Source organism: Podarcis tiliguerta (genome assembly GCF_965153285.1).
Source record: "Podarcis tiliguerta genome assembly, chromosome: 18".
In the NCBI taxonomy this organism is placed as follows: Eukaryota; Metazoa; Chordata; class Lepidosauria; order Squamata; family Lacertidae; genus Podarcis; species Podarcis tiliguerta.
The window spans coordinates 115,775-128,176 of NC_139551.1; the positions used below are offsets into that span (position 1 = coordinate 115,775).

The 12,402-nt window shown below is 50.2% G+C and overlaps 2 protein-coding genes and 1 long non-coding RNA gene across 4 annotated transcripts in view; 1 reads left to right on the forward strand and 2 right to left on the reverse strand.

The window, feature by feature from the left end:
- Window positions 1-2,275: 2,275 nt before the first annotated feature.
- The window catches only part of LOC310668692, a 70,430-nt gene continuing 60,303 nt past the window's right edge, over window positions 2,276-12,402 (reverse strand). Inside the window, exon 2 of the long non-coding RNA XR_014506800.1 lies at window positions 2,276-2,421. This is a non-coding gene — a long non-coding RNA (uncharacterized lncRNA). The remainder of the gene's footprint in view (window positions 2,422-12,402) is intronic.
- REEP6 (receptor accessory protein 6) lies at window positions 3,174-12,381 on the reverse strand. 2 transcript variants are annotated; one of them, XM_083421981.1, is made up of 6 exons: window positions 12,195-12,352; window positions 8,200-8,293; window positions 7,178-7,316; window positions 6,246-6,414; window positions 5,650-5,723; window positions 3,174-4,370 (listed from the first exon to the last, which is right to left on the reverse strand). In XM_083421981.1, exons 1-5 carry the CDS (start codon window positions 12,307-12,309, stop codon window positions 5,698-5,700), a joined length of 543 nt encoding a protein of 180 aa, XP_083278107.1. In that variant the 5' UTR covers window positions 12,310-12,352; the 3' UTR covers window positions 3,174-4,370; window positions 5,650-5,697. The 2 variants fall into 2 exon arrangements, with proteins under 2 accessions (XP_083278107.1, XP_083278106.1); XM_083421980.1 differs by lacking the exon at window positions 5,650-5,723 and having other exon boundaries at window positions 12,195-12,381.
- Window positions 5,773-12,402, forward strand: part of LSM4 (LSM4 homolog, U6 small nuclear RNA and mRNA degradation associated) — a 42,850-nt gene continuing 36,220 nt past the window's right edge. Inside the window, exon 1 of the mRNA XM_083422000.1 lies at window positions 5,773-5,784. The gene's annotated coding sequence lies outside the window, so the exon portion shown is untranslated. The remainder of the gene's footprint in view (window positions 5,785-12,402) is intronic.

A 12,402-nucleotide genomic window follows, 5' to 3' on the forward strand; every position in this document is an offset into this window, starting at 1 on the left:
ACGGCTGCAGCAAAGCATTGCGGTTGCTCCCGAAGCTGGAGACGACAAACTCAGGCCCTCCTTGACCACTGGGCATGCTGGTTGTTGCTGGGAGCAGGAGGGTTGTGGGTTCCTCATGCCTGTAAGCTCCCCACCTCTGCTGTTTCTCAGCCAGGGCCTTGCAGAGTCTCCTTGCTTCCTCTCCCGGTCCAGCTGCCGCCTCTCACCTCGTCCCCCTTCCACCGGGTGGGGGGGCGTCAGACCCGATTCCATATTGCACGCCTGGCTGCCCCCACAACAAAAGGGGCCTGGCCAGGGCTGCCTCTCCCAAGCCCCACCGACCCCCACGGGCCACTATTGTTGTCTCGCAACAGATGCGAGACTCTGGGGTGCCCCACGGCGCTCGTTAGGGGGAATCTGCTCACCCATCACTCTGCCGGAGTTTCCCAGGTAGGGCAGGGAGGGCCGTCCCTCCGCCCAGCCGACCAGGCTGCCACACCAAGCGGGTTGCGACTTTCCTTGTCAAGGGCTCCCTCTTCCCCAGCCAGTGGAGGCAACCATCCTTCTGAATGCTGGTGGCTGGGAACCTGGGGCTGGGAGAGTCCTCTTGGGCTCAGATCCTTCTGGCAGGGATCCGGCAGGGATCTGGTGGGCCTCTGTGAGAGCAGGATACTGGGCTCGATGGGCCCCAGGCTCCGGTTACATGTTCTGAAGGCCTGGCGGAAGCTGCCCTGTCCCTTGTGGGGGGGATGCAGCGGCCGGCTGTGGACTTGCCCTGGACCCCCTTGGGGCAGCCTTTGGACTCGAAGAGGGTCCCACCAAGACCCGCTTTGCACAGCGGCCTGACCAGGTGCCCCCATGGGAAGCAGACCAGCAGGGTCCCAGCAGGGGATGTGGCCGGAAAGCTGTGAGGCTCCGCTCGGCGGGTGAGAAACAGGGCTGGGTCTGTAGCCAATGCTGAGGGGTGGGGGGCTGCCTGGGATCCAGAGTGGCAAGGGGGCTATAGATGTACAACCCACCTGTGAGGCGTAAAAGAGGCAGACACTGAGAAATAGGAGGCTCTCAGCGGCTCCTAGCCCTGCCAGAGGGAGGCACGCTTCTGAGAACCAGCTGCTGAGACTGCGGGGGGGGGGAGTTTTCCTGCTTACGGGTTTCCCTTTGGGTCATCTGGAGTAGAAGGGCCCTTGCCTGAGCCAGCAGTATCATTTGATCATTTATTGAATTTATATACCGCTCTATACCCGGGGGTCTCAGGGCGGCTCACAGAATAAAATCAAGATATAAAACCACAAAATACCTAATACAGCTAAAAAGAACAACCCAATAGCCCCCCCCCCCAAAAACACATATTTTAAAAGGGCATAGGATGTAAAACCAAAGGCCCGGTTAAAAAGGAGTGTTTTTGCTTGGCGCCTGAAGGTGTATAATGAAGGTGCCAAGTGAACTTCCCTGGGGAGAGCATTCCCACAGACGGGGAGCCACTGCAGAGAAGGCCCCGTTCTCGTGTCACCACCCTTTGGACCTCTCAAGGAGGAGACACATGAAGGAGGGCCTCAGAAGATGATCGTAGGGTCCGGGTAGGGCTCTTCTTGTGGACTTAATAATAAAAAAGTTCTGTGACCAACATATCTACTTGCAGTTGCCTACCTTCCCAGTAACACCCCCGTGACAAAAATAATTTCCTCGGTTTCCTGAAAGGCTGGTGGTTCTCCCTGGCCCTGCTAGATGGCAGGACAATTAAATGGCACAGCAATTAAATGCCCTCTCCCTCCGCCCTTTGCCACACCCTGTCCAGGCTGGCCAGCAAGGTAGCTCTTCCCCTCACTGGTCGCTGTGGGATACGCGCTTGGGGAAGGGGGGGGCACAGAAGAGAGGAACACCCGCCCACCCCAGCAGCACTAATGGGGTTTGATTGCTGACAGCCAGAGCGGGCTCCCAGTTCGGCATGAAATGGGGGTGGAAGAGCCTTTGTACATCTGGCGCCAGAGTCCAGCCTGTCAAGACCTCGTCAAAAGAGGCGGCTCGGTGGCGTGTCCCTTCAACAGCTGGCCCTTCCCCAATTAACGGCACCTTAATTAGGTCACGGGCTTTGCTTGGGCCAGGCCCAGGCTCAGGAGTTTGGGAAGGATCCTGCACTCCTTCAAGGCTGGAACCTCAGGCACACCTTTTCCTTTTCCGGGGGGGGGGGGGGCAGATTGAAACAGGCTCTATAGTTCAGGGCAAGGGGGCCGTTTTGCATGCAGGAGGTCCCTGGGTCCATAGCCTGGCATTTCCAAAATGGGCTGGGGAAAAGTAATAAATAATAATAATTTTATTTATTCATTCATTCATACTGCTCTCATCTGGCTGGGTTTCCCCAGCCACTCTGGGTGGCTCCCAACAAAATATTACAAATACAATCAAACATTAAAAACTTCCCTAAACAGGGCTGCCTTCAGATGTCTTCTAAAAGTCTGATAGTTGTTTATTTCCTTGACATCTGATTGGAGGGCGTTCCACAGGGCGGGTGCCACCACCGAGCAGGTCCTCTGTAACCTCACTTCTTGCAGGGAGGGAGGCCCTCGGAGGTGTCCAGGCTGAATGATGGGGGTGGAGACGCTCCTTCAGGTATCTTGTCTGAAACCTTGGGGAGGTTGTGGCCTGCCAGCGCAGAGCAGGAATGGCCGGGTTGGGGAGTGGGCATGAGAGAAGCAGCTCAGGGTCCCAGTGCAGCCGAGACAAGCCTATCTGAACCTCAAAAGCTGCAACGGGTGCAAGTCTTGCCCTCACATGCGGCATTTCAATCACACAAGAGCTGAATGGTTCTACACACAGAGACAAGCAAGCAAGATGGAGCACACTGCTCAGAACACCTTCCCATTGTGGAAAAGCAGAGGCGGGTGCAGAGGTCAGCCCTGAAGGTGCCACATGATGACTGAGGTCCCCAACCATTGCTTCTTCCACTGCACCTGACTCAGCCCATGGCAGCCAGAGGCCCTTCCGGAGACAGCTAAACCAGGCATTGCAGGAATCACACCTGTGTGTGTGTGTCTCCCCCCCCCCCCCAATATGCATTCAATGATTTGTAGAGAGACTTCCATAATGTCGTTTTGCTTTCTATGATCCTAAGTGATTGTACAGAACCGGAAAGTGTGCCAAATGACTTGGCAAGCATCCATTTCTTAAAAAATAAAAAGCAGCCAGACACAAATGGGGGGGGGAGGACACTCAATCACTCCAACTTTATCAGCAGAAAGTACAAAGCTCGCAATCTCTCAAGTTCACCACTTGGAAAATCGCCAGGAGTGTCGTGCGGTTGTTTCAGGGCGATGTGTTTTCTTGGCAGATCTTCCTGGGACTGAAGTTCAGAGCAAGAAACGAGAGTCGTACCAACTTGAGAGTTTCTGGAAGTTGTCAGGGAGTGTTTCCCATCACTGCTCCCACCCACCTCATCCCACCAACGACACATTAAGGAAGCAGCAGCTCAGGACGCTCTGAGAACCCATTAAGCTCACCATCAATACTGGAGGTCAAACATTGGCTTTTATTTGCAAGTCTTGGCATTTTCCCAACTGTGTATTAAGAAGATGGAGTGGACACCAGGCCTTGCACTGCTTTTTTAATGCATTGTAAGATGTGAGCTCAGGACACAAACGTAGAGAAGGACAAGGGAAGCATTTAGGATGATATCACGGTGGGGGGGATCAAATCTGGATTGCTAGGTGCTGCTTCCCCATGTAGACCCAAACCAGAAGGCCAAGACCCCCCAAGCTCCAGAATGAAAGAGCCCACCTTTTTGTGGTTACAGGTTTTCACACACAGATCTGCATCCAGGCCGTACTAGGGAAGCTGCTAACCAGCTGGTTCCTGGCATCTGCTCTCCCAAAGCTCAGAGGCAGCAACCGCTGAAACCTTTTTTTGCACAGCCTGAGATCCAAATTGGGGGGGGGGGGAGCAGCCTCGCCAGGTCTCTCTCCACCCAAGAATAGCCAACCGCAATTGCCAGGGAGAATATTCAGGGATGGAAGGATCTAACTGATCACACGTTGTGGGACCAAAGAAATAAGAACGTGGTTGGAGTGTCAGATGGGGATTAATCCAGGCAACCTCTGAAGTCACAGCACCCTCTGCTGGAGTTCAGAAAGGAAACAAGGATTTCTTGGAGCGCTCAGGGAACAGGCAATCAAATCACATTGGTGGCATTGCCACACATTTCCGGAATTTGGTGGCGGCGAGGAGGGAGGGAGCCAAAGGAATGATCTTTTCGTAGGTGTGCAGAAAAAGACCCAAAGTCTTTCCCAAGCTTCCAGGGATATTCCAGAATGTGGGCATCTTTTCTTTTGCTTGGGAGTTGAAAACGTCCGTTGCTCAGTCCTCTGTCCGTAGGGCTGTTCTCATGGCTTCTTTGGAGGCTGAAAATAAACCGAGAGAAAAGGGCGTCTCATGAGAGCAAGACAACAAGGGAGGGGAGAGCCTGTTTCAGTCCTTAAGCTCAGATCTCCTTGTGGGTTCCTTTAAAACCTTCCTTGAAAGTTCACATGCAGGTTTGTGGGTAATTTTGTCCAATACATGCATTTTTGCCAACCGTTTCCCCTAATGCAGCCCTAGGCATTACCATATTGGCCTGAATATAAGCCGCACTTTTCCCCAAATTCCGAGTGCGGCTTAAATTTGCAACCTTACAAAAATGGGCTTTTATGATATCGCTGTAGGATTTTCTTCTACATTTGTCATTCGCTGGTGTGAGTGCCAGTGGAATTTTAAGGGAGTGGCTTATATTTGGGTATTGTCTTTCTTTCTCCCCCCCCCCCCTTGAATTTTAATGGTGTGGCTGTCTCATACAGAGTCAGACCCTGGTCCATAAAGCTCAGTCTCGTCTGGCAGCCGCTCCCCAGGAATTGAGAAAGGGCTTCTCTCCTAACCCTCTGGATGTGGCCAATGTTCTCCCCCGGAGCCACAGATATTCCCCATAAAATATCCATTGGAATCAGAGCAAGAGGTTTCACTGCCAACCAAGAGTAGGCAAAGAGCTGAGCTTTTCTGCAGCGGGGAGACTTAAAAATAGCCTCTTTCCCCACCAGGAAATCCCAGCCTCCATCTCTTGCTGGCAGCCCAGAGCTCCACCATCCTCTAATCCACTTTGTGCAAAGGTAGAGAGATGGGCTAAGCCACATCTAAACTTAGCTGGCAGCTGGGGAACCCATGTCCCTGCCACTAGGTAGTGGTGGAATCTGGACTTATCTTTGGAGACAGGAGCACGTGCTCCCCACTGCATATTACGCTCATCAAGCCTATCTGGGAGTAGGAAAACTATTGCTGGCATTTATTAATAAGAAATAAAAAGGAAAATGAATTATACTGGGGTCAGAAGATTGGGAAAAGATCGCCTAATCGAAAATAGATCTGTTGGGTCTCATTCTAGAGTCTTTTATGTAACTGAGAGATGGAAAATCACAAGTCATTTTTATTTTTCTCTTCTCTTCCTTGGGTCTTTTTCTTTTCTCTCTTTGCTTTAGTTTTAATTTAGATTAGTTTCTCTTATTTTGTTGCATTGTGGACAGAAAGCTTTAAGAACATCTTAATGGACGCTCCTTGTATCTTCCCTGCCTTGAGCCCCTTAAAAAGCCACTTGAGGCACATGGTTTCTCGAACGATGACGGCTGATGTTATCCTTTGGGGAGGGCGACCTACTCGCGAGTAAAGACGGTGGTGGAAAGCTGCCTGGCGCACAGGTGGAGGTCAGCTGTCAGCCAGAGATTGCAGAACTAAGAAGACAAAAGACAAAGGAAGGGGAAGAGAGCAGAGGGAATGAAAAGCTGCAGAAGAAAGAGCGAGAGATTGCGAAAGGAGGAGGAGGACGCCGGGCCTCTTGCGCACAAGAGCAGAGCAGAGTCGGGACACACATGGCAAATTTCCAGGATGGTTGCTTTTCAGGTGTGTTTTTTTCTTTATTTTTTTGGGGGGGCCCCAAGAGAGGGGGGCCCAAAGCTATAGCTTGTTTAGCCTATACATAAATCCGGCACTGGTCTGGACACACCCGACAAATTCCCAGGATCATTGCTTTTCAGAGTTTGCCTAGAACAGCTTTTACGCCCTGGGAATATTTTAAACCCTTAAAGGCACGGCTGCAGCTCATCTGCCGTCAATCATCTTGCCTGTTTAAAAGGCTTTTAGGGCTGTCGCTTTTTCAAAAGGGCCAAACCCTCTCTCTCTAAGAAGCAGCTTCTGGAATTCAAGCGCGATGCAACCACAGATATAAAATCCATAGCCATAACTGACACAATTACCTTCCCTGGAGACGGTGGATGCCACGTGAGCAGCTCGGCCGCCGAGGTCGCTGAGGACGCTGTCGACGGTCTGGTGGTGCTTCAGGAACCAGGGGCGGATGGCGTTGCGGTAGAGGACCTGGGAGCCGTTCCACGAGACGGGAGCCATGCACCACAGCAGGAAGAGACACTGCGGGGCAGGAGAAAGGAGGGCAGCTCAGCATCAAAAAGCAGGGCACTGCAACAAGGGGGCGCAGTGCATCACCACCAGCCACAGGTGAGCACTTGGAGGGGCCCAGCCACATATACACTTTCCCAGGATACTCCATTTCCATTCCCACTGCTTTACCTGGGAACGTGGGCATCTGAGAGGATATTATTATTATTATTATTATTATTATTATTATTATTATTCCCTGACCACTCTGGGCAGCTTCCAACAGGATATTGAAAACACAATCAAACATCAAACATTAGAAACTTCCCTAAACAGGGCTGCCTTCAGATGTGTGTGTGTGTCCCACCCTCAAACGGCTCAGGATTGCACCAGTGTTAGAAACCCAAATGGCACTTTAAAACTTTTTTGTTATCTGCTACTTGACTGTAAAAAAAGAACAACCTTCAAAGCAGTTTGCAAAAAGATAAGTAAGGAAAATTGGGGGGAAATTACAGCTGTAAATTTTTCCCAATTTATCTTTCTGCAAACTGCTATGAGGGTTTTTTTTTTACAGTCAAGTAGCAGATAAATCTTATGATAAATAATTGCTCTTCAATTTTAGACATTTAAGTGTTTTGTGTGCATATGTTTGTACTGTGTATGTGTTTGTATCTCTATCCTGCTGTTCTTAAAAAAACTCAAAGTGATGTGCAATAACCATATATAACTTTGATTTATTTTAATTTTTTTAAAGAACAGCAGGATACAGATACTTTTTAAAAATGAACGACGTTACCTTGCCGGCATAATAAAAGGGAAACCAGTAAAGGAAGGTGTCCGAGAAGAACTCTGCCACGCTGAAGAGCCCATAGACGACCCAGTAGGTCAGCCACGTCGTGTCGTCGTCCTTCGTGGAGCTCTCAATGGCTTTGATGCTGAAAAGAACGGCAAGGCTGTGAGAACGTCCCTCGTTTATGCAGCACTTTGGGTCCCCCCCCCAGGAACCCCCCCCCATCCCTTCCGGTCCCAACCATGTTCACCCGCAAGACGCCTCTGTCGAGACCAGTGCCAGAGCAGCCGGGGGGCCGGAGGGCTGGGCGACTGGGCCAAGGGGAGCCTTTCAGAGCTGGAAGGGCCTCCAGAGATGGCTTCCTTGTAATCTTCTAAACATGCCCAATGGCTCCTCTTCAGGTGAGGTTCCTAAGCCCTGCTCCTCCTCTCCTGAACACTCTCCTTTTTGGCAATGCCCTTCTACAACGGTGGAGTCCAGATGCAGCGTAGGACAGAACACAATTAATCATCCTGGCAATCTGGACTCTCTGCTTCTATTAATTCATCTCCAGCAAGTGAGCCAAGCTGCATGCTGCCATCTCAGCCCTCCTCTGCCCTGTACTTCTAAAGTAGCGCCCCACTTCAACAGTCATGGCTTCCCCAAAATAATCCTGAGAACTGGACCTTGTTAAGGATGCTGAGAGTTGTTCGGAGACCCCCTCACTACTGCTCCTACAACTGGGAAGAGGGATTGATGGTTAAAAAACTCTGGGAATTGTAGCTCCGTGAGAAAAACTGGGGTCTCCTGGCAACTCTCAGCCCCCTTTGGCTCCGAGGATTTTCAGGGCCGCCACGACTGTTGAGGTGGTCTGGGACTGCTTTGGATGTCAGGTGCAGGGGGCCTCACTCTGCACCTCGATATTGGTTGCTGCTTTGGGGCAGCGGCTCTGCAGAACAGCTCCAGCTCCTGCGCCAGCCAGCAAAAATACGCCCAGAGAGGGAGGGAGAGGAGAAGACGAGCGTCCGGCTCTCAAGATGGGTACTCACGAGACATAAGCAGGATAGACAAAACCGATGAGATTGCAAAGCAACGAGGCGCCATAGCCAAACATCAGGTAGAGTCCCAGAAACGCAATTGCACCTAAATGGAGCAAAGCCATACTCAGAGCCCGGAAAGTTCATTTTACAAAAGGAATTCATTCCACTCCAATATTTCCCAGAAAGGAATTAATTCCCCTTCATTCTTGCCTCTTTACAAAAAGCATTTGTATTATGTTCAGTTCATGTTATGTTCAGTTATGTTCCTGAACTCTAGAAGCGTCTAATCTACCCTTTATTCACAGTTATGAGGATAATAATCTTTATTAATAATTGGGGAAGAATCACAGCTTGGTGCCAGAGCATCTGCCTTGGGCGCAGACGGTCCTGGGTTCTGTTCCCAGCACCTCCAGGCCAAGGTGGGAGCTGCTGCCTCTGTCCCTTTTGAAAAGGGGAAGGAGGGCAACTCAAGACACGCAGAAGGAAACAAAGGAGTTTAATAAACATGCTATGTTATGACCATTATGGTAATGTTCCGTGAAGACCAGGAATTCTGCTGCTAGTAACTTTTTCACTGGGCGACTCCAACTAAGGCAGCCCTCCATGTTTCTGTTTAAATCAGCCCCCTTTCCCTAACCAGAAGCACTGGGATATTTCTTCCTCAGCTGGAGGCTCAGGGCAGGTGAGGCTCGCCTGGTCGTCAGGACCAGGTGCTGCAATCAGCAGGCAAGGCCTGCTCAACTGCTCCTGTGGCCTCGGCTTTGGGTTTGTCTCTGGAGTGCGTCTCCCGACTGCTGGACTTTGGCTACATGGATTGACCCTCAGACGGTGTTTCCCGACTGCTGCACTTTGGACCTGACATACAGTAGATGCCAGCAGGACTTGGAGCCAGGTAAGCTGGCGGTTGAGGACTGCTTTGCCCTCTGCCTGTTTTAAGCTTTGCTGGGGGGCTTTCTCCTGCTGGAGAGGGTATGACGGCCCATGTTTTGAATGCAGGCGTCCTGTTGTTTCTTTTGATAACTAACCCACACATACATGGGTTGCAGATCTTCATTCTCCTACAAAAATTGCACCTGTTTGGCCTCCTTCTGCCTCTGTACAAGAGGCTTCTATGTTGGCAAGAATGACTAATATTAGTAATAAAGCAACCATAAAACCATTTTTAGAAAGTAAACAATGAAGCTAAATAGAAGAACAAATAAAAGCCATTCCGTTTGTAGTGGCAAGGAGCTTAAAACATTCTAAACCACCACTAAAAACAAGGCTTGACCCTAAAGCCAGCCAGGAACCGGCAGCTGAAATGCTGAGAATTTGTTTGTTCCTTTCACTTGCTTAGAATATATGGGAAAAAGAGAATGCAATAAAATAGGGGGGGGGGGCACACTTAGCACACCACCACCAGGGCTACATACACACTACACATTTACAGCACATCCCCCCCCTCCTCAAAGAATTGTGGGAACTGTAGTTTATCCCTCAGGAAACTACAATTCTCAACATGCTTTTTTTTAAAAAGTTCAGAGTTCCCAGGATTCTCTTTCTGCTGGAGGCAACAAGCTTTAAAGGTATAGCGTGTGTTTGTGTGCAGCATAATCCGCCTGACAAGGCTGTTTCCAAACCTGGGCCAGAATAGGCCACGTTCCTCCCACACTCACAATGGCTGCAGGCTTTTGTAAATTCTCCATTTACGAAACGGCCCAGCACAAACCGCCCAGCACAAACCACCGCAGTTGCAACAGGACTCTGCTCCGTGACAAACCTGATATTCCAGTTTAAGATTATCCTGTTCCCCCCCTAGCTGTTCCTCAGTTGTGTGCGGCAAGAACCGTTTGGGTATCTTAGCAGAGCTTGGTCAGTTTCAAACGGGGGGCTTGTGATTTTCCTTGCACCAACCTGGAGCTCAGGAAAAGTCCTTCTCCCTAAGAACCAGGGGGTGGCATTCCTGGGCAGAGCAGTGGGCTGCCTGACCCCCAGATAGGGCCCCAATCCCTGGCAGAGCAAGTGCATCTGGGGGGGGGGATGCTGGATCCAGCTTTGCGGCTAAAGGCACCTGTGTCCTCAGGGACTAAAAGAAATAGAATGCATTTTTGGAAAGCGTCAAACAGATTATCCATGCACTAATTTGGACAGATCTGGGACTTTTTGGGTCAGTTTTAACAAGTGATGGTGGGTGTCTGTTTAGTGTGATGCGTCAGAAAAGGAACAGAGATGCCAACAATCACACACACTTGGCATGTATTAGACCTGAAAAGGACCATTTTTATGGGTTTCTCTAGAGAAGGGAAGATTGCAAGATGCTCTGATAAAGGGATGTGGTAATTTCAGTGTGACTTACTGCCTCATCTGCACGATATGTTTAAAGCAATAGCGTTTCCCAAATGATTCTGGGAACTGTCGTTCCTTTAAGGGTGCTGAGAGTTGTCAGGAGACCCTGAGAGAGTTAGAATTCCCAGAGTAGTTTAACAATCAACCCCTCTTTCCGGGGAAAGGAAACAGATTCTTGGGAGGGGAATACAGAGGTCTCCAAACAACTCTCAGTAGGTCAGCGGCAGCGAAAGATCTCCCAAGATTTCTCCCACTGCATCACATGCTAAGGAGATTAACTTCGGCACGTGGAAGGAGCGAAAAGTCGGCTCTTGCCAATTTCGGGAGGATGGAGGGACTGCAAAACACCCCACTATGTCCCCATACCTGGAAGCAACACCTGAACCTCTGTGCTGAAAAGCTTTCTGTCGTAATTTGCAATTAGTTTCTTATCGCCTCCCGTTATTAAAGGTTAGAGGCAAGACTCCACCCGCCAGCTTATTCCCATGTATGCAATACTAACCTTGTGGAATTAATTACTGAATTTGGGAGATAGGGGACCCCAGTCTAACCCATCTGTTAAAGAGCCACCCGCAGAAAAGGGGGTGGAACGTGCAATAGTGGCAAAGGAGGGCTTTGTTTGGGGGCAGAGAGGCACAGAAGCAGAGCAGCCTTCTCCAGGGGCTTAAACGTTCATTATCACAATATATTTCATTGCTTTATTGCCAGCCCTTTGCCCTGCAGTCCTAGTGTGGGGGCAGAGAACAGGGCGTTGCACTAGGACCTGGGAGACAGGTTTAAATCCCCACTAAGCCACAAAGTTCACTGGCTGACCTTGGGCCAGTCACCACCTACTCAGAGTAGACCTACTGAGATGCAATGACATGGCACACTTAGGCCCACGATTCTCTCACAGACACCCCAACACTGGCATGTTTAACAGGGGTTGCATGATTTTATTTAAAAATGCTCTATCCCAGTTCAATATCCAGCTTGAACCTCAAGACAAGTTGCAGTTGGGGAATTTTCGGGTTACAGAGACTACATGCCTTCTGGGGGGGGCTATGATAATAGTAATTAATAATAATTAATAATAATAATTTATTATTTATACCCCGCCCATCTGGCTGGGTCTCCTGACCTGACCACTCACCTAGGAGACAAACAACGTTTGGAAAGCAATGAACTTTAACAACAATGGCAGGGATTTTAAAAAGGAAGTGGGGGGGGATATTAAGTACCATACGTCCTAAAAGACAACAAGGTAAACACTATTTGAAGGACAATTGTAAACAATTAACAACACTAGCAGGGTTTATTTAAAAAGACTTGTAATGTTAATGAGTACTACCTTTTAAAACTTATTCAAAATATGAGACAATAAGTGAAATGTCAATTGGAAGAGGTACAATGTGATGATACAGAAAGAATGAGAAAACCGTGAAGGGGAGGGAGGGAAGTCGATCAGCTCCTATGAGCAAAGAGATAACCAAGAAGGATGTACTTGAATACTATAAAATGGAAATTTAATAATAAGAAGAAGACAACAAGTTAAACAAGCCTGCCTTCTGATGGGGTCCCTCCCAGGCCCTTTTTTCCAAGGGGGAAAGGGGTGCTTCTGAGCATGGACAGAGTCCTTACGCCCGGCGCTTCTCCCCCGGCTTGGCTGGGGAAGTCTCCCCGGGGGCGCACCGGCTCACCTGCGGCCAGGTAGTCCCTCTTGACGCCCGTCTGCGCCTCCAGGCGGCCCAGCAGGTCGCCCACGAAGCCCGGCCGCTGCAGGAAGGCCTGGAAGCGGAGCTGCGCGGAGTCCATCGCGGAGGGAGAGAGAGGAGCGCACCTTGGCGCCCCGGAGACGCGGCTGACCGGCGGGGGGGGGGGGAGGAGGGAGGGGCGGGGGCGCACGGC